Below are 19,819 nucleotides of genomic sequence, written 5' to 3' on the forward strand. Positions count from 1 at the left end.
GCCCACTGAGCCTCTTCACAGCCGCCTATTCAGTTCACGGCATAGCTGGGAGGCAGAGACTAGAGGTCAGCTGACTGGTGAGGAAATGTGAAGTGGGAGGGGCTGTGGGAGACCCTATATGCTTATTTCAGCATAGGTGGCACTGCTACGGGAAACCACAAAGTCGGAGACACCGTGAGTAACGCTACCTGTGATTAGAGTTGCCTTTAAAAGTCCCCACTACAGTTCTCAGATCAGATGACCTTAATCAAGAGCACCTAAGTTGGCTGATCCCAACTCCCCAGCAGCACTGCCACTGATCCCAACTCCCCAGCAGCACTGCCACTGATCCCAACTCCCCGCCAGCATTGCCACTGATCCCAACTCCCCGCCAGCATTGCCACTGATCCCATACTCCCCACAAGGGAGTAAGAGAAGGAATAAAAATAGAGAATACATGGAAGGGAGAGGAAAAGAGGGGGAGGAACAAAGAAAAAGGGAGAGAAAGAATAAGAGAAAGAACAAGAAAGACGTCTAGAGAGGCATGGGGATAACAAACAAGAAATTAGGATAGAGAGAGGTAAAAGGGAAAGAAAGGAGAACAAAGAGAAAGAGTGGTACATCCTAAAATGTACTATAAGGGGTTTTAATATTGTATGAGTGGAAGGGACTCAGGGAGCGCTAAATGTCTATAGGTTAGGGGCGCAAATTACTTATCTTGCCTTGGGTGCCAAAAACCCACCATAGGAAAATAATTTTACCGTTAGGGGTCCCCACAACTTGGGAAATTTTATCAAGGGGTCACGGCACTAGACAGGTTGAGAACCACTGGTCTATAGTGTGCTCAAATCTGTAATAGCACATATAAGCAAACAAAGAAGTGTATAAGTATGTTCATGCATCAATGTCTGCCCTCATAAGCACATAAGTAATGTATATGAGCAAAAAATAATATGGTACATCAATGTACTACCAACATGAGCACATCCTGAAAATATATAAAGGTGAGAACAAAATGACAAGCAATAAACAGTAATGTGGGATATGAACCAGCAACAGTCCAGGTGCAATACTAACAGTCTGGCTCCTGGTATGTTAGTAATGAAAAAATATATAATAATAATCGGTCCACAATACTGTTGCTCAACATAGCATAAACTTCTAATGCATTCAGAATAAAAGCATATATGGAGTCCAATCGGTAAAACACTGTGGAGGGGGTGATCCTAACTGCACAGATGCGGAGTGGTCCTGGTGCTCCCCTTAGGGTTCCCCACTCACCAGATAGAGGTCCCCGCTTGGGGTAACAGGCATGCAGTAATTTCTCCTGGGTATCACCGGCTCACTCCACCGCTACTACGATCGGCTGGACTTTTTCAGCCAACAAACATGATTGTAGTGATGTAATTGACGTACTACGTGTTTTTTCTGCTCCTTAGTACCACCCTTTGGGCAACTTCTGCTATTGCTGGTTGATCTTTTGCATTAGTTCTGAGCATGCGTGTTTGTACTTTGGACTTAAGTCCGATGGACTTGTGTACACACAATAGGACTTTGCTCCATCAGACTTTTGTTGCCGGAAAGTTTGTCTTTTTGCAGAGCGAACATTTGTCCAATGAAAACCGAAAAAGTTTGTCCGATGGAGCGTACACACGGTTGGATTTTCTGAAAAACCTGTTAATTTTGAAGTTTGTTGTCAAAAACTCAGATTGTGTGTATGGGCCTTTACAGGTTTTCTTCTAAGACTCCATCCATCTTCCCATCAACTCTGACTAGCTTCCCTGTCCCTGCTGAAGAAAAGCATCCCCACAATAAGATGCTGCCACCACCACGTTTCACAGTGGGGATGGTGTGTTCAGGGTGATGTGCATTGTTTTCCACCCCACACAGTATTTTACTTTTAGGCCACAAAGTAAAATTTTGGTCTCAACTGACCAGAGCACCTTCTTCCGCATGTTTCTTGTGTCCCCCACATGTCTTCTCCCAAACTGCAAATGGGACTTCTTGTGGCTTTCTTTCAACAATGGCTTTCTCCTTGCCACTCTTCCTTAACCACTTTAAACCTGCACGCCGTCAAATGACGTCCAAAAAGGGGATCTGTTATCCCGGGTGGACGTCATATGACGTCATGTACTTTGTGCGGGGATATCTGAATGATGCCTGCACCCAGAGGCATCATTCAGATATCATTTTATTCCGGCGGCGATCCTGCGCACCGTAAGAACGATCATAGCGGCGGTTCCACCGCTTGATTGTTCTTACAGGCGCGGGAGGGGACATCTCCCCTCCCGCCGCCATCCGGTGCTTCTCCGGGCTCTACCGTCCCATCAGGGGCCCGGAGAGATGATTGCCGTCCGCCGGATGTGCAGCATAGAGATGACTGGTGACCAGATGGTCACCAGTCATCTCTATGACCGTCGGAGGCTCGGGCGCGATGTGATGACGTCACGCCCAGGTACACGTAAGTAAACAAACCACAATTGCGGCTAGTAAGAATGAGATCTGTGAATTTTTTTTCACAATCTCATTCTTTCCAGCCTGGAGGAGAGATGTGGGGTCTTATTGACCCCGCATCTTTCCTTAAAGAGGACCTGTCACACACTATTCCTATTACAAGGGATGTTTACATTCGATGTAATAGGAATAAAAGCGATCGAAAAAAAAAATGTAAAAAAAAGTGTAAAAAATAAATAAGTAAAATAAAAAATAAATAAATAAATAAAATTAAAACGCCCCTGTCCCAGGTAGCTTGCGCTCAGAAGCGAACGCACACGTAAGTCCCGCCCACGTATGTAAACGCCGTTCAAACCACACATGTGAGGTGTCGCCGCGTGCGTTAGAGCGTGTGCAACAATTCTAGCACTAGATCTCCTCTGTAACTCTAAACTGGTAACCTGTAAAAAATGTAAAGTGTCGCCTATGGACATTTTTAAGTAACGAAGTTTGACGCCATTCCATGTGTGCGCAATTTTAAAGCATGAAATGTTAGGTATCTATTTACTCGGCGTAACATCATCTTTCATATTTTACCAAAAAATTGGGCTAACTTTACTGTTTTGTTATTTTTTAATTCATGAAACCATTTTTTTTACAAAAAAAAAGGCGTTTGAAAAATTATTGCGCAAATACCGTGCAAGATAAAATGACCGCCATTTTATTCCCTAGGGTGTCTTCTAAAAAAACATATATAATGTTTGGGGGTTCAGAGTAATTTTCTAGCAAAAGAATGATGATTTGTACATGTAGGAGAGAAGTGCCAGAATAGGCCTGGTATGGAGGTGGGTTTTAAAGCCCGGTATTGAGGTGGTTAAAGGCCAAATTTGTGGAGTGCACCACTAATAGTTGTCCTGTGAACAGATTCTCCCACCTGATCTGTGGATCTCTGCAGCTCCTCGAGAGTTACCATGGTCCTCTTGGCTGCTTCTCTAATAATGCTCTCCTTGTCCAGCCTGTCAGTTTAGGTGGACGGCCATGTCTTGGTAGGTTTGCAGTTGTGCTATACTCTTTCCATGCTCTATGTTCAAAGCTTGGGATATTTGTTTTAACCACTTCCTTACTGGGCACTTAAACCCCTTCCTGACCAGAGGACTTTTTGCGATTCGGCACTGCGTCGCTTTAACTGACAATTGCGCGGTCGTGCGACGTGGCTCGAAAACAAAATTAACGTCCTTTTTTCCCCACAAATAGAGCTTTCTTTTGGTGGTATTTGATCACCTCTGCGGTTTTTATTTTTAGCGCTATAAACAAAAATAGAGCGACAATTTTGAAAAAAAAAATATATTTTTACTTGTTGCTATAATAAATAGCTCAATTTTTTTTTTTTACGTTTTTTTTTATCCTCAGTCTAGGCCGATACGTATTCTACATATTTTTAGTAAAAAAAAAAAAAAAAAAAATCGCAATAAGCGACTGGTTTGCGCAAAAGTTATAGCGCCTACAAAATAAGGGACAGAATTATTATTATTATTTTTTTACTAGAAATGGCGGCGATCTGCGATTTTTATTGGGACTGCGACGTTATGGCGGACACATCGGACACTTTTGACACGTTTTTGGCGCCATTCACATTTATACTGCAATCAGTGCTATAAATATGCACTAATTACTGTATAAATTTTTTTTTTACTAGAAATGGCGGCGATCTGCGATTTTTATTGGGACTGCAACGTTATGGCGGACACATCGGACACTTTTGACACATTTTTGGCGCCATTCACATTTATACTGCAATCAGTGCTATAAATATGCACTAATTACTGTATAAAATTTTTTTTTTACTAGAAATGGCGGCGATCTGCGATTTTTATTGGGACTGCGACGTTATGGCGGACACATCGGACACTTTTGACACATTTTTGGCGCCATTCACATTTATACTGCAATCAGTGCTATAAATATGCACTAATTACTGTATAAATGTGACTGGCAGGGAAGGGGTTAACACTAGGGGGTGAGGAAGGGGTTAAATGTGTATCCTAATTAGTGTTCTAACTGTGGGGGAAGGGGGGTGACTGGGGGGGGTGACCGATCTGTGTCCCTATGTACAAGAGACACAGATCCGTCTCCTCTCTCCCCTGACAGCACCGCTGTCTGCGAGAGCCGGGAATGAGAGATGATCTCATATGTAAACATATGAGATCATCTCTCATTGGCCGCACAGATCGCCTAGGAAACGGCCGCTCCGATTGGCCGTTCACGGCGATCTGTGACTGGCTGTGTCCAAGGGACACGGCCAGCACAGCAGTTCCCCGCTGCGCGCTCGGGAGCGCGCGCGGGGAACGCGAAAAGGGGCGGCCGTAAAAACACGGCCTCCCAGAGAAGTAGAGCCACCCGGCGGCCGTATATAGTCGTACGGCCGTCGGGAAGTGGTTAAAACCTAACCCTGCATTAAATGTCTATACAACTTTATCCCTGACCTGTCTGGTGTGTTCCTTGGCCTTCATGATGCTGTTTGTTCACTAAGGTTCTCTAAGAGAATAGAGAGAGTTGGGAAGCTAACAGCACTGCAGGGGGGGAGACAGGGTGGCGCCAGAAAGCAGGGGGAATTGGCACCACACGGGGTGATTTGGGTGTTTTCTCAGGCGCCCCCGGTGCACATGCCTATGCAGAGACTGCAGACATGCTGTAAAAGATAGTCAGAGACTGTGGGCTTACTGTAGGCGATAGTAAGAGACTGTGGCCAGGCCAGAAAAGCAGTTATATAATATAACATATATAATGCTACCTTTTGAAAGAGCAGGTTTTTGACAGCCTATCCATTGTATCTTGCAGAACATGAGAAGATAATCGAAAAATAATTGAAATGTTCCGTTGGCTCCACCTTCTACTTTTTCACCTCCTGTGGCCACATGTGTGGTCCTTCAGAATCTGTGCCTTCAATGCCCAGCACTTTGGGGAGAAGAAGGCTGCCAACCAGGAGGTGCTGGATATTTTGATCAAGGTAGTATAAAGAACAAAACCTGTAACTGATATGCAGAGCTACTACCAGACAATCTTAAAACACATTTCCATTTTTTTTTTTTAAACTTGGCTTTGTCAGATACACTATGGGCTAGATTCAGCAACGATTTACGCCGGCGTATCCATAGATACGCCGCGTAAATTCAAAGCTGCGCCGGCGTATCTTCTTTCTGTATTAAGAAAGCAAGATACGCCGACATTAGCCTAAGATACGACTGGCATAAGTCTCTTACGCCGTCGTATCTTAGGGTGCATTCTCACGCTGGCCGCTAGGTGGCGCTTCCATCGTTTTCAGCGTAGAGTATGCAAATTACCTAGTTACGCCGATTCACAAACGTACGTGCGCCCGGCGGTAGTTTTTTACGTCGTTTGCGTAAGGCTTTTTCGGCATAACGTTGCCCCTGCTATTAGGTGGCACAGCCAATGTTAAGTATGGACGTCGTTCCCGCTTCGAAATTTGAATTTTTTGCGTAAGTCGTTCACGAATAGGGCTGGACGTAATTTACGTTCACGTCGAAACCAATGACGTCATTGCAACGTCATTTGAAGCAACGCACACTGGGATATGTACACGGACGGCGCATGCGCCTTTTCGTAAAACACGTCAATCACGTCAGGTCATCACATATTGGCATAAAACACGCCCCCCCTTCCACATTTGAATTACGCGGGCTTACGCCGGCCCCATTTACGCTACGCCGCCGCAACTTACGGAGAAAGTGCTTTGTGAATACTGCACTTGCTCCTGTAAGTTGCGGCGGCGTAGCGTAAATACAATACGCTGCGCCGCCGTAAGAAGGGGCGCAGCTACCTGAATCTAGCCCTATATTGTCAAAAGTATTGGGGCACATAAACTTTAATGGCATCCCAGTCTTTAGTTGAGTTGGCTGACCCTTTGTAGCTATAACGGCTTCAGAAGCGCATTTGTGAGGTCAGGCGCTGATGTTGGACGAGAAGGCCTGGCTCGCAGTCTCTACTCTAATTCATCCCAAAGGTGTTCTGTTGGGTTGAGGTAAGGACTCTGTCTAAGCCAGTCAGCTTCCTCCACCCCAAACTCGCTCATCCATGTCTTTATGGACCTGGCTTTGTGCACTGGTTAAAATCATTTGGTGGAGGGGGGATTATGGTGTGGGGTTGTTTTCAGGGGCCCAAGCATACCAAAACATTTTGGACGATTTCATGCTCCCAACTTTGTGGGAACATGATGGCCACGCTCCAACATGACTGCGCACCAGTGGACAAAGTAAGGTCCATAAAGACATGGATGAGCGAGTTTGGGGTGGAGGATAAGCATTCCAGAACGTACAGATTTGTTATATTTTGAAATGGTGATGTGACCTTTGTACTATGCATATAATATACAGTATGGGCCAAATTCTCAAAACCATGTGTAAATTTAGGATTATCTAACTTATGTCATTTAAGTTACGGCGCCCTAAGTTGGTGTCGTAACTACCGTATTCTCAGTGCATTTGCGCACAAAACTGCGCCATCCTTAACTTAAGTTTCAATGCGTAAGGCGTGGTTATGGCAAGTGGGAATGAAGTGGGCGTGCTTCATTGTAATGAGCCGTGACCCCATGCAAATGAAGTGCCGGCCGTACTGCGCATGCGCGCACGAATCTGGACCTCAATGCGCATGTGCAGAACTTTGGTCAGCGCAATCAGTGAGATAGGTAAAAGGCCAAGCGTACTTAGTTTGAAGATCGCCCTGTGTCTAAATAGCCCCAGTCAAACACACTTCAATTGCAAAAGTATTTCCCTGTGTTCCCTTCCTAAAGCAAGTTGCTTCTGCTTTGAACGTTTGTCAGTGTTTGTTGGTAAGATTGTTTTGTGAGAAAAGTGTTTGTGGAGTTGGAGGGTATAGTTGGTGTTTGTTTTTGCTAATTTGTTTTTTGTTTTGATTGTTTGCCTGTTTGTTTTTCATAATAGTTTTTTTTGGGTTTTGTTTATATTTTTTGTTTTCCTTTTTTGCCTGTTTGTTTTCGAATTAATAGTAGCTGTCTGTCTATTTTTTATTTTGGCTTGTTTGTATTTTCTTTGGTGTGTGTGTGTATTGTTGTTTGTTTTTTGGGTGAGTTCCCTGTTGCTGGGTGTTGTCTGTCATGGCTCCCAAGCGCAGGAAGCTAAATTTTTCACCGGCAGAGAAGCATATACTTGCTCAGGGCGTCATTAAATTTGGGCGATTTCTCCATGGCCCTGAGAGCCACACCACCACCCCGGCCAGGAGGAAGGAGATCCTTCAAAAGATCACCGATCGGATCAATGCGGCGGGGGGGGGGGAGACCAGGACCATCGCTGGAGTTCAAAAAAAAAAAAATGACTTGAGGAGCGTGTCCCGGAACAAGCTGGCAACGCTGCATGCCCATACCAGGGGCACTGGAGGAGGGGGACCCTGCCCAGTCAGGATGAGTGAGGAGGAATGGGCAGTGGCCCAGTGTTTCCACCCACAGCAGGTGGTGGGCCTGCCTGGCTTTGACAATGATCCTCTTATGAGGACAGGTAATTTTTTGGAATTTCTATCTGGTGATTAGCATGTGTGGGTGGGGGAAGGGAAGATGTGCCAAGTGTATGGATCCAACAACCTGTGATTGTTTTGTGTCCTCCCCAGATGGCCAGGAGGTTGCAGCCCCATCAGCCCAGGAGGTGGCAGCCCCATCAGCCCAGGAGGTGGCAGCCCCATCAGCCCAGGAGGTGGCAGCCCCATCAGCCCAGGAGGTGGCAGCCCCATCAGGTCACGAGGTTGCTGGCCCATCAGGTCAGGAGGTTGCTGGCCCATCAGGTCAGGAGGTTGCAGGCCCATCAGGGCAGGCTGCTGCACCACCCCCAAGACAGGCTCATGCAGAGTCCCAAGAAGGGCAGGATTCGCCATGGGAGGGGAGTGCCCACAACTCCCCTAATTTGGATGTTGAGTGGGAGGAGGATGAGGGGGAGGAAGATGACAATATTCTGATTGGGCAGGAAATAATGATGGGCCAAGATATGACCTTTGAATCATCCCCTGAGGGAACCCCACAGGCGCCCAGAAGTCAGGCCACCATCATGGGTCGCCCCTTCCAACCCTCCTCCAACATGCAGCAGCACCCATGGCTCACTCCAACTCCTCCTCCAAGGCCACAAGCCTCAGGGGCAAGTAGGATGCCGACCCCTGAAAACAGGAGGGGGTTGGTGCGTCTGCCGGTCAGTCTGTTGAGGGACAATGTCCGGCAGACCCGCAGTCTGTCTGCAATACAAAAAACTATGAGCAAGGTGGAGCGCAGCCTGGGTGCAATGAGGGAGTCACTGGGTGACGTGGCCACCAACTCCGTGGGGGTCATCACCTGTTTGTGGGACCTGAGGAACGCCACAACAGGTGTGGCCCAGGAGGTGACTGCCCTCACCCAGGCTGTGCAGGCCAATACCCGGGCTGTGCAGACCAATACGGCTGACATAACTTCCTGTCTGACAAGGATAGCCGTTGCCTTGGAGGGAAGGCCAGCAGGAGGACAGACACCAGGGGAGGCTGCTTCCTCCCCTGTACAGTCCCCCCGCCCTGAAAATACTCCCTCCCCTGCACAGTCCCCCCCCCCTGAAAATACTCCCTCCCCTGCACAGTCCCCCCCCTGAAAATACTCCCTCCCCTGCACAGACCCCCCCCCGTGAAGATCCCCCAGTCGGCCGTGGCCGTCCCCGTGGCCGTCCCCGTGACCGTCCCCGTGACCGTGCCCGTGGGCAGCCCAGAAGGAGCACTCGGCAACATCCCTAATTTGCAGGGGTACTTTTTTTCTTTTTTTTTTTACACTGTACTTATGATTTGGTATATGTGTGTGAATGATGTGTGAATGTGGGGGGATGGCATTCCTGAAAACATAAGGGTGTCACCCTCAGTTTTGGTGGAGTAGGGATCCCCAGGACCAGGGAGAAGTCATCCTAGGTTCCTGAATGGTGTATGAATGCACAGTGACATAATTGGAGCCCTGGCGGGGCGTTACTGCTCCCAAGTACCAAAGGGGGGGGTACTTGGATCTAATCCAATTCGATGTGCATGTGATGTGTCTGTGCTAGGGACCACAGTGACGTGCATTCATGCATTCTCATTGTGAGATAATTAATGTGCGTTTTGTAAATAAAGATAAACATTCTCTTTGGCATATAAGTAATGTGCATTTATTTAGCAAAATAAAGATTTAAAGGTCACATAATCTCTGTGATTTGGTCTTGGCAAATCAAAAACAAAAATATTATTAGGATGCATTTACTGGGCAAAGATGCCTTCAGACAGTTGTCTCCTGATTGCCTGGCCCTCAGCAGACCGGGTAGAGGGGTTTGGGGGGGGGGGGGGGTTGCCTGGGTGGGGGGTTAGGTCAGGAGATATCTCCACATGCATGCCCCTTCTTAATGCAAAATTGTGCAGTATGCAACATGCACCAATAATTTTGCATACAAAGTCTGGGGAATACAATAGTGTACCCCCAGTCTTGTCCAGGCATCTGAATCGTGACTTTAGCATGCCAAAAGTCCGCTCTACTATAGCCCGGGTCTGGCTGTGCACCTCATTGTATTTTCGTTCTCCGGGTGTTTGGGGGTTCCTAAAGGGGGTCATCAGGTGGGGTCCCAATGCATATCCTGAGTCACCTGTAAGGGAAAAGACAGGAGGATATTAGTCATGCATGTGCCCCTTGTGATGTCTCCATCATGGGGGGGGCATACCTGACACCAATGTCACTCACCAATCAGCCAGCTGTCTCCATACACGTTCATCTCAAAGTCTCTGTAGATCTTGGTCTGCCTTAGTATGAAACTATCATGGCACGAGCCGGGAAACTTGGCACAAACGTGCCAGATGAGGCCATGTGCATCTACGATCATCTGGACATTGATCGAATGCCAGCCTTTCCTGTTTCTGAACAGGTGTTCAGTATCATGGGGGGGCTGGAGTGCCACATGGGTGCAGTCAATCGCCCCGATGATCTTAGGAAAGCCAGCAATATTGTAAAAGTCTGTCATTGCTTGCACACGCTGGTCCTCCTGGGTGGGCATGACAAACTGGTGGCTCATGCGCCGCAGTATGGCAGGGACCACCTGATGTAGACATTTACTCATGGTTGACTGCACCATCCCAGCCACACCTCCAGATGCTCGCTGGAATGAGCCACTCGCTAAAAAATGGAGGGTTGCCATAACTTTTTCAAGAGGTGTCAGGGCATGGGAACGTAGGGTTGGGGCGATTAGATCCTCATGAAGGAGTTGGGTGATCTCCAGGATGGCCTCCCTATCAAATCGGTAGTTGCCGATGACCTCATAAGCTGGCATTTGCCAAATATCACGGCGTGGCCGATAAACACGCGCCTGTGCCCTCATCCTCCTCCTCTGTGCCCTCCTCCTCCTTTGTGCCTGTAAGGCAGCAAGTGCCGTCAAAATCATTGCTGGTCCTGGCATTTTTAAACAACAACCTTCACAACTAGAGCTGTAACCTCTAGTCACTTCCTTCTGCAAACCCTTCCACAGCATGTGTAAAATTAGGGCTGGTTTTATAATGTGGAAATTTAGTCAGAAAAACTAACAGGTGCGCACAGGGCGGAAAATACGGCACACACACTTAATTCTGAGAATCGCCCTAACTCCCTCATTTGCATCTTTGCCTATCAAAAACAGCGGCGAGCCTAGCGTAATTTGCGCCCGGGAATGCGCAGGTGTAACTAATTTAAGTACGGCTGAAAATACGGAAATCTTTGCTTAAGTCGTTTTGACGATCGCGCGCAAATATACGCGCCGTGTAAAATTAGAAAAATGGAGTTAAGTCTGCGTATCTCTTTTGAGAATTTGGCCCTATATTTCTGTTGCATGGATAACCCATTTACTAAAAAAATGTAAATTTGTGGCAAAGCAGCTTTTTAGAACATTTCTTGTGATTTTTTTTCTTATAGATAGTACAGCGGTGTGATATCTGTCTTCTCCAGGAAGTGCAGGACCCCAAAGGCCAAGCGTTGTCCAAACTCATGCAGGGGCTGAACAGGTGGGTGGGTCAAAAAAATTACAGGGACTTGAGAACTGTTGCAAACCGGTAACTCTTAAAGCAGTTATTGGGCCCCTTTCATATAAGGCGGAATCCGTCCAATGGGACCCGCATGCTCAGCGGGGGATCTCTCTGCTGATCCCTGCTGAGCAGGCGGATGACATGTCAGCTCACTGCTCTCTATGGGGTGGTCAGATGGAAAGGGACTGAATGTCCAATGTCCATATCCTTATCCATCTGTTTTTAGCGGACTGTATGTTTGAATGCCGGCGGGTAACAGCGGACAGATGTCCACTGACATCTGCCACCCCATAGAGAACAATCAGTGGTTTGATCTGGTCATCCAGAAAATTGGACAGGCGGACCAGATCTGTCCGCTGGTGTGAAAGGGGCCTTAAACTCAAAAGAAAACATATATTATATTGCAGCTTACCAATTCATAAATGGTGTGACGGACTCTTGAGGAGTATGTCCGCCGTATAAGCTTCCCTTGCCCAGTGCCATGACTATTGTAGTCTGATATTGCAACCCTGTTATTAACCTTCCCCCTTTTTACCCCAACCCCCCTTTTCCCTTCTCTTGACCCTCTTACCCAGTAAGGACACTGACACAGTAGAATTGGAGTAAATTGGCCACAACAGCCATTTTTATTTTGTAACCAAATTAAATTATATTTTTAAACCAAACGTGAAATAGGAATTTCCAACAATTCCAACTTTATTATTAACAAATATTTTATCAAAACTCTTTTATTATTTACACCAGTCCCAATTGGTCTTTGACGGTAAACCCCAGTTAACCTTTTTCTTCACCACCACCACTGCGTTCCATTACCATAACCGGCCTCCAGCCGACCCAGCTCTGAGACACCCCTTTAACCTGCAGTGTACCATCACCGTATTACAGCGGACACCATTCCACTGTAATAACCCCGTAAGGGGGGAGCCATCCCACCGATGAGCCCCCCAACCATTTCCATTCCATCCGTTAACTGCCACCATCAAAGACCAAGGACACCGCCAATGCTGTTGCGACAATCCTGCCTTTATCCTGCAAGAAAGAAAACAAACGCACAACACCAACACACACCACAAAAACACAGGGAGGGTGGGTGGGAAAACTGTCCTCCTTGTCTGCTTCCTTCCCGGGGCTGTGCACGTGGGCCGCCCCCGCCCCCCTTATATACCACTCCTCCCCCTTCTTCCAATTGGTCCCCCAGCCTCCTCCCTTGCTACCACCTCTTTCCTTAACCCCTTGTTTGCCTGCATCCACCACCAGTCATGCCCGGCCCTGCATTATTTTTTCTTTTGTGTTTGTCATTCCGGGCCTCACTTGACTATTGTAGTCTGATATTGCAACCCTGTTATTAACCTTCCCCCTTTTTACCCCAACCCCCCTTTTCCCTTCTCTTGACCCTCTTACCCAGTAAGGACACTGACACAGTAGAATTGGAGTAAATTGGCCACAACAGCCATTTTTATTTTGTAACCAAATTAAATTATATTTTTAAACCAAACGTGAAATAGGAATTTCCAACAATTCCAACTTTATTATTAACAAATATTTTATCAAAACTCTTTTATTATTTACACCAGTCCCAATTGGTCTTTGACGGTAAACCCCAGTTAACCTTTTTCTTCACCACCACCACTGCGTTCCATTACCATAACCGGCCTCCAGCCGACCCAGCTCTGAGACACCCCTTTAACCTGCAGTGTACCATCACCGTATTACAGCGGACACCATTCCACTGTAATAACCCCGTAAGGGGGGAGCCATCCCACCGATGAGCCCCCCAACCATTTCCATTCCATCCGTTAACTGCCACCATCAAAGACCAAGGACACCGCCACAGCCCGAAAGGGAAACCCCCCTTTTCCTTACGGGCCCCTCCACACCCGCAGGGCCCTCTGAATTCCCTCCTGCACTCCCAGGACCCACAAGTCCGTACCCACGTCGGTTAGGTGAACCCCATCCCTGAGCAGGTACAGCCCCAAATTAAGCTCCAATTCTCTGTGTCTCACCACTAACCCCCCATGTTTGGCCACAAACCGCCCTAGCACCTTATTTACCTTTATTCTCCCTTTGTTCACCCGGTCCACTGACCTTGCCATACGCCAGGTAGTTCGCGCGACAATGTCCGACCATACTATCAGCATTCTCGGGAAAGATGCCCGCAACGTCAAGACGTCCGCCTTGACTGCCGTCATCAAGTCCCCTATCGGCCGGATCCCCAAGTCGTTTCCCCCGACGTGCAACAGTAGCACATCAGGAGGTCGGTCGAGCCGAGCATAGCGCTGCACTTCAGGCAGCACCCTGCTCCAACCCATCCCAGGGATCCCCAACCACCTGACCGTTGCCTCCCGCCTGGAAATCCCCAACTGCCTACCTTCTGGCCTAGCATCTGCTCTCCTGGCCCCCCTACAAACATATGAATGCCCCATTATCCACACGAGGCCTGGCTTTACTCCACCTGTAAAACAAAATAAACAATGATCATCCACACCCTAAACATATTGCAATAAACCGGCCTTTTTTCCCTGATCCCACACCTCTCACAAATCCAACGCCAAGTGTGGGCGCACGTAAGAGCGAAATCTCCTAGATTCCCATCTCCCGATTCGTTTTACTGCTGTCTCATCCAACCCGCACCGGGCCGCCTCGGTCGCCGCCCCAATGCGGAAGGAGTGCGAGGCAAACAGCCGCTCGTCCAACCCCGCCTTTTTCAAACATTTTCTAAACAGGGCCGTAAATTGAAACCGTGAAACAAAAGACCCGTCCCCATGCATCAAAAATGGGCCCCCCAACTTGGGGCGTACCTTAAAAAATTCCCTTACCACCCCTACCGGACAAGCCTCTGAACCCGGCAGTGAATACAACGATACGTCCACCCCTTTCCCCCCTTGATCCGTTTTTGAGCGCTTAAGGCGAAAAACCAATTTGCCCTCCGCTAAATGAACGTCGTTGACCAATAAACCCCCGGGAACCCGCCTGGAGGGACTTACTAGCTCCCCCACCCGAAACGCACCGAAAAAAACCCGCCTGGAGGGACTTACTAGCTCCCCCACCCGAAACGCACCGAAAAACGCAACCGAAAACCCCGCCCGAAACAACCGTATTTCATATGCGGACGAACAAACCTCCCCCAATACCCCAAAAATTCTGCGTAGTACGGAAAATGTCACCGGCCTCCGCGCATCACTGCTCCGACGTCCCTTCTTGTATCCCTTTACCGCTTGCCTTACCCAAAACGACTTCGTAAAATCCTCCCTCCCCTCCAGTTTAAACAAAAAGGCCAGGGCCGCCAGCTTCTTTTCCAACGCAGAGACTGACCCCACCTTTTCCATGTGTCTAGACACAAAATACACCACTAACCAGCCCATCTCCATGTCTGCCCGCTCCACCTCCGCCAACCGCTTAAAACCAGCCCATTCCGCCCATACCTTAGCATATGCAGTCCACGTCGGCCCACTCACCGACCTCCTGAGCCAGTCTGCTGCGGCTCCAAAGCAAGTCCCCACATCCACCCTGGGCAAGGAACCCCTTCCGCGTCGGCCCCTGGAGCCAGCTCCCTGAACCTGTCCCACTGGAATCGAGACAGGGCGTCAGCAAGCCTATTATCCACCCCCGGAATATGCACTGCATACAGGAAAATATTCCACTGAAGACAACGTAACACCAGGTGCCGCAGCAACCGCACCACCGGAACCGATGAACCGGAGATACGATTGATGACCTGCACCACCCCCATGTTGTCGCAGTTCAACCTGATCTTCAGATCCCTGCATTCTGCCCCCCATAGCTCAATCGCCACCACCACTGGGAATAGCTCCAGTAGCACCAGGTTCTTTTCAAAACCCGCCGCCACCCAGGACTCCGGCCATGCCTCCGCGCTCCACCTTCCCTTAAAGAAGGCCCCGTAACCTGTGGATCCAGCCGCGTCCGTGACCAGATCCAAATCAAAATTGCTGAAGGGGCCGGACATCCAAATGGCCCTCCCGTTGTATGTCTCTAGAAATGTGTCCCACACCTGTAAATCAGCTTTTAGATCCCTTGTCAACCTAATATAGTGCTTCGGTGCCCGAACACCCGCGGTTGCTGCCGACAGCCGTCGGCAAAAGACCCTGCCCATAGGGATGATGCGGCAGGCGAAGTTCAATTTTCCCAATAACGACTGCAACGTCCGCAACTGAACTTTGTCCTGCCCCACCATCCCCCGAATCTCCATCCGGAGATTCTCAACCTTGTCCCTCGGAAGCCTACACTCCATTTTTTCTGAATCAATCATGATACCTAGAAACATCAATTCCGTGCGCGGGCCCTCCGTCTTGTCGGCCGCCAGCGGCACTCCGAACTTCTCCGCAATGTGCTGCAATGTTGCCAGCAAGACTGCGCACACTTTGGATGACGGGGGTCCCACGCACAGGTAGTCATCAAGATAGTGGATAACTGAATCCACCCCTGCCACGTCCCTGACCACCCACTCCAAGAAGGAACTAAATGTCTCAAACAGTGCGCAGGAAATCGAGCATCCCATAGGCAAACACTGATCCACGTAAAACCCCTCTTGCCACCGGCAACCCAACAGCCTAAAACTGTCCGGGTGAACCGGCAGCAAGCGGAACGCAGCCTCAATGTCCGACTTCGCCATCAGGGCGCCCCTCCCGTAACGCCGCACCCACCGCACCGCCGCGTCAAACGACGCGTACGACACGGAGCATGCTTCTGGATCTATTGCGTCATTCACCGACCCCCCCTTTGGAAAAGACAAGTGGTGAATGAGGCGATACTTGTTTGGTTCCTTCTTGGGCACCACCCCCAGAGGTGACACTACCAAATCCGGCAGTGGCATCTCCGTGAACGGCCCAGCCATCCTGCCCAGTTCCACTTCTTTTGCTAGTTTTTCCGATACCACTGCAGGATTCTCCAAGGCAGACCGCAGATTCTTCGCCAAGGGTGGCACCTTCGACAAAGAACTGGGAATGACAAATCCCTCGGAGAACCCCGACGCGAGCAGCCGAGCTGCTGCCCTATCCGGGTACCTATCTAGAAAAGGTCCCATCTTTTCCACCCTCACTGGCGTTACCCCCTTTGCTAGCAGCGTCCCCCCCCGCTTGCCCTTCTTAAAACACCGTGACAGGGGGTGAGCACCCCCGCATCCGGAGCACTCGTGCTTAAAACGACAGGTTCCCCCAAACTTGCAGGAACCTTCGTTGAACTGCCAGCACACCCCCCATTTTTTCCCGGCCGGCGATCCAGAGGTGGGTGTACCCCCGGCCCCCCCCTGAAAAAACGGTGTATTAGTCCTGGGAGCGGAAATCATCCTCATCCACAAGCTAATATCCTTATGGTCCCAACGCAGAAAAGGGGGCGAACCGCCCGCCGCTGCCGAAACTGCTCGTCGTACCGCAGCCATCCCGTTCCCCCATAAACCCGCTGTGCTTCCCCTATGGCGTCCATGTAGCAGAAAAGCGCCGAACAATGCTCCGGGCTTTTCTCTCCAATGACGCTGGCCATGATTGCAAACGCTTGCAACCAGTTGCTAAACGTACGGGGAATCAATCCATACCTCCTCTTTTCCTCATCGTCCTTTTTTATCCCATCCGTTTTAACCCTGTCAAGATTGAATTTTTCTAAAGGCAACAGGGAAAAAATTTCAACATACTCACCCTTTTCTATCTTATCCTTGACCTCCTGTTTCAAATGGGACCCCAGTGGACCCTCAAAGCATACATACATTTCCCCTCTCGCCGCATCTTCCAGCCTGACCTCATCCCCCTTTCCCCCCCCCCCGGGCTTCCCACCCCCTGCGGCGTCTCCTGACCCACCCTCGGGTGCCGCCCCCTTTTCCCCACCAACCAGGACTGGTGCCCCCACCACTACGGGGGGCACAGCATTAGCCCCCAACCAGGGCGCAGCCTGCGGCGGCGTCACCACCCCGCCCCCCCCGGCAAAACGTTGCATTAGCTCCCCCATACCCCTCAATAACTCTTGCAGCCCACCAGGAGAACCCTGGGCGGCAGGCATTACCCCCGCCACCCCGGGGCCCCCGGAAGGCGGCAGGACATTACTCCCCACATTGCCCCCTGTTACCTGAGGCCCGCCCCCCCCAACCCCCAACAATGAGCATAACAAAGCAGCAACATCCCCAGAAGTAAAATTAGTTAACTTACCAGGCTGACCAGGAGCATCCCTCACAGCCGACACCGGAAGCTCCACCGCTGGCGAATCCTCCACCCGATCTTCCTCATCCGATCCCGATGACTCCACCTCAGAACGACATTCCAAGACCGGCGTTGCCGACGACGTCAGCCCCCCAGGCCCGGTAAGCCTGGAGGCCGAAGACCCCAGCCTCTCGGCGGGTCGTCCTCTCCCCCTCAACCCGGTCGTGGACGCATCAAAATGTCCGCTCTGTCCCTGGGATCTACCGGACACCTCCCTCCGCCTTTCAAGTGAATCCGGCCTCCCCGCTGACCTGGAGCCGGTGGTCCTGATCCGTGAGGACCCCCCGGCCGTTCCATTGCTTGTCTCTGGTTGGGGCCCCCCCCTTTTGTTCCTGTCTGCTCCTGAGGGACCCGCTCCTGCTGCTGTCTTCTTTTTGGGCAAGACACGGGCGCCATTACGGCCCGATGCCCCGCCCGCAGGGCCCAAATTGAGTGGCGTATTGCGTCTACCAGCACCCCCGGCCGAAGCATGAGAGCGCTTGGCCGGCGGGGGTGACGGATCCTCCCGAGGGCTCCTATTATGGCGCTGGGTCCTGGCAGTTGGTGCGGGGGAATAACGATCCGGCGCTCGCGACCGCCGAGCACGTGGTGTAGCTACCTCTGCGGCCTGCGACCCCCCCCCCTTCTTCTGGAATAAGGGCCCCCATCTGCTCCTCAAGCCATCCTGGTTCTCTATTCGCCGCTGCCGCGCGCAGTTTTGCCAAAAATAAGTCTATTTTCTGCATTTTCTTTTGAGTAAAAAAACGCTGCTGTGCAGATGGGAGAAAAAACTGTCCTCCTTGTCTGCTTCCTTCCCGGGGCTGTGCACGTGGGCCGCCCCCGCCCCCCTTATATACCACTCCTCCCCCTTCTTCCAATTGGTCCCCCAGCCTCCTCCCTTGCTACCACCTCTTTCCTTAACCCCTTGTTTGCCTGCATCCACCACCAGTCATGCCTGGCCCTGCATTATTTTTTCTTTTGTGTTTGTCATTCCGGGCCTCACTGCACGATCCAAGATCCCCCAGCTCACCCACTCACTTGTTGAGACAGCAGTGTAGGGTGAATAAAAGCAGAAGAGTTTATTGAAGAAGACACAAGTATATATCTCTGGAGACATTTCCCCCTTTTTGTTGGCATAGAGACATGAGTGGGTCTAGGACCATTGGCATCGCCTAGCCAAAGCTAAACAAAAGCATCAGGATTTGGCTGACGAAAGTACTGTCAACTTGCTGCCACTAAATCCAGGGGAGAGGGTCTTGTTGTGCAACCCCAGGCACATTAGAGGCAACAAGCTGAAGTCCAAGTGGGAGGCCATATATCGGGTTGAAAAGCAACCTTTTCCTGGACGGTAGGGTTGTCCCGATACCATTTTTTTAGGACCGAGTACAAGTACCGATACTTTTTTTCATGTACTCGCCGATACCGAATACCGATACTTTTTTTTAAATGTGTCCCCAAATGCAGCCATGTCCCCCCACATATTGCAGCCATGTCCGCCACATATTGCAGCCATGTCCCCCACATATTGCAGCCATGTCCCCCCACATATTGCAGCCATGGCCCCCCACATATTGCAGCCATGTCCCCCACATATTGCAGCCATGTCCGCCACATATTGCAGCCATGTCCCCCACATATTGCAGCCATGTCCCCCCACATATTGCAGCCATGGCCCCCCACATATTGCAGCCATGTCCCCCCACATATTGCAGCCATGTCCCCCCACATATTGCAGCCATTTTCCCCCACATATTGCAGCCATGTCCCCCCCACATATTGCAGCCATGTCCCCCCCCACATATTGCAGCCATGTCCCCCCCCACATATTGCAGCCATGTCCCCCCACATATTGCAGCCATGTCCCACATACCTGGATGATGCCGCACGTGCCGCGTTAATCAGCGTGCGGGGAACATTACAGCTTTCGTTTGAATAGCTGTATCCCCGCCGCGCATAGACACTCCCTCTTGCTCGGGCTTGACAGATCATCCGTCCAATCCCGCGCAAGGGGGAGTGTCTATACGCGGCGGGGATACAGCTATTCAAACGAAAACTGTAATGTTCTCTGCACGCTGATTAACGCGACGGCTTTGCGCTTTGCGGCGGCGGGGGGGGGGCAAGTATTCTATTTCGGTATCTGGGGTATTTGCGGGAGTACGAGTACTCCCGCAAATACTCGGTAT

At 50.1% G+C, this 19,819-nt stretch overlaps 1 protein-coding gene across 2 annotated transcripts in view; it reads left to right on the plus strand.

Annotated features, from left to right (window-relative positions):
* LOC120913933 (deoxyribonuclease-1-like 1) overlaps positions 1-19,819 on the plus strand; it is a 74,705-nt gene that overhangs the window by 35,066 nt on the left and 19,820 nt on the right. For both annotated transcript variants that reach the window (XM_040324291.1, XM_040324289.1), the window contains 2 exons: positions 5,251-5,419; positions 11,345-11,433. In XM_040324291.1, the coding sequence (XP_040180225.1) occupies positions 5,282-5,419; positions 11,345-11,433 (227 nt within the window). In that variant the 5' untranslated portion in view covers positions 5,251-5,281. The remainder of the gene's footprint in view (positions 1-5,250; positions 5,420-11,344; positions 11,434-19,819) is intronic.

The sequence above is a fragment of the Rana temporaria genome, chromosome 9 (assembly GCF_905171775.1).
Source record: "Rana temporaria chromosome 9, aRanTem1.1, whole genome shotgun sequence".
Taxonomy (NCBI): domain Eukaryota; kingdom Metazoa; phylum Chordata; class Amphibia; order Anura; family Ranidae; genus Rana; species Rana temporaria.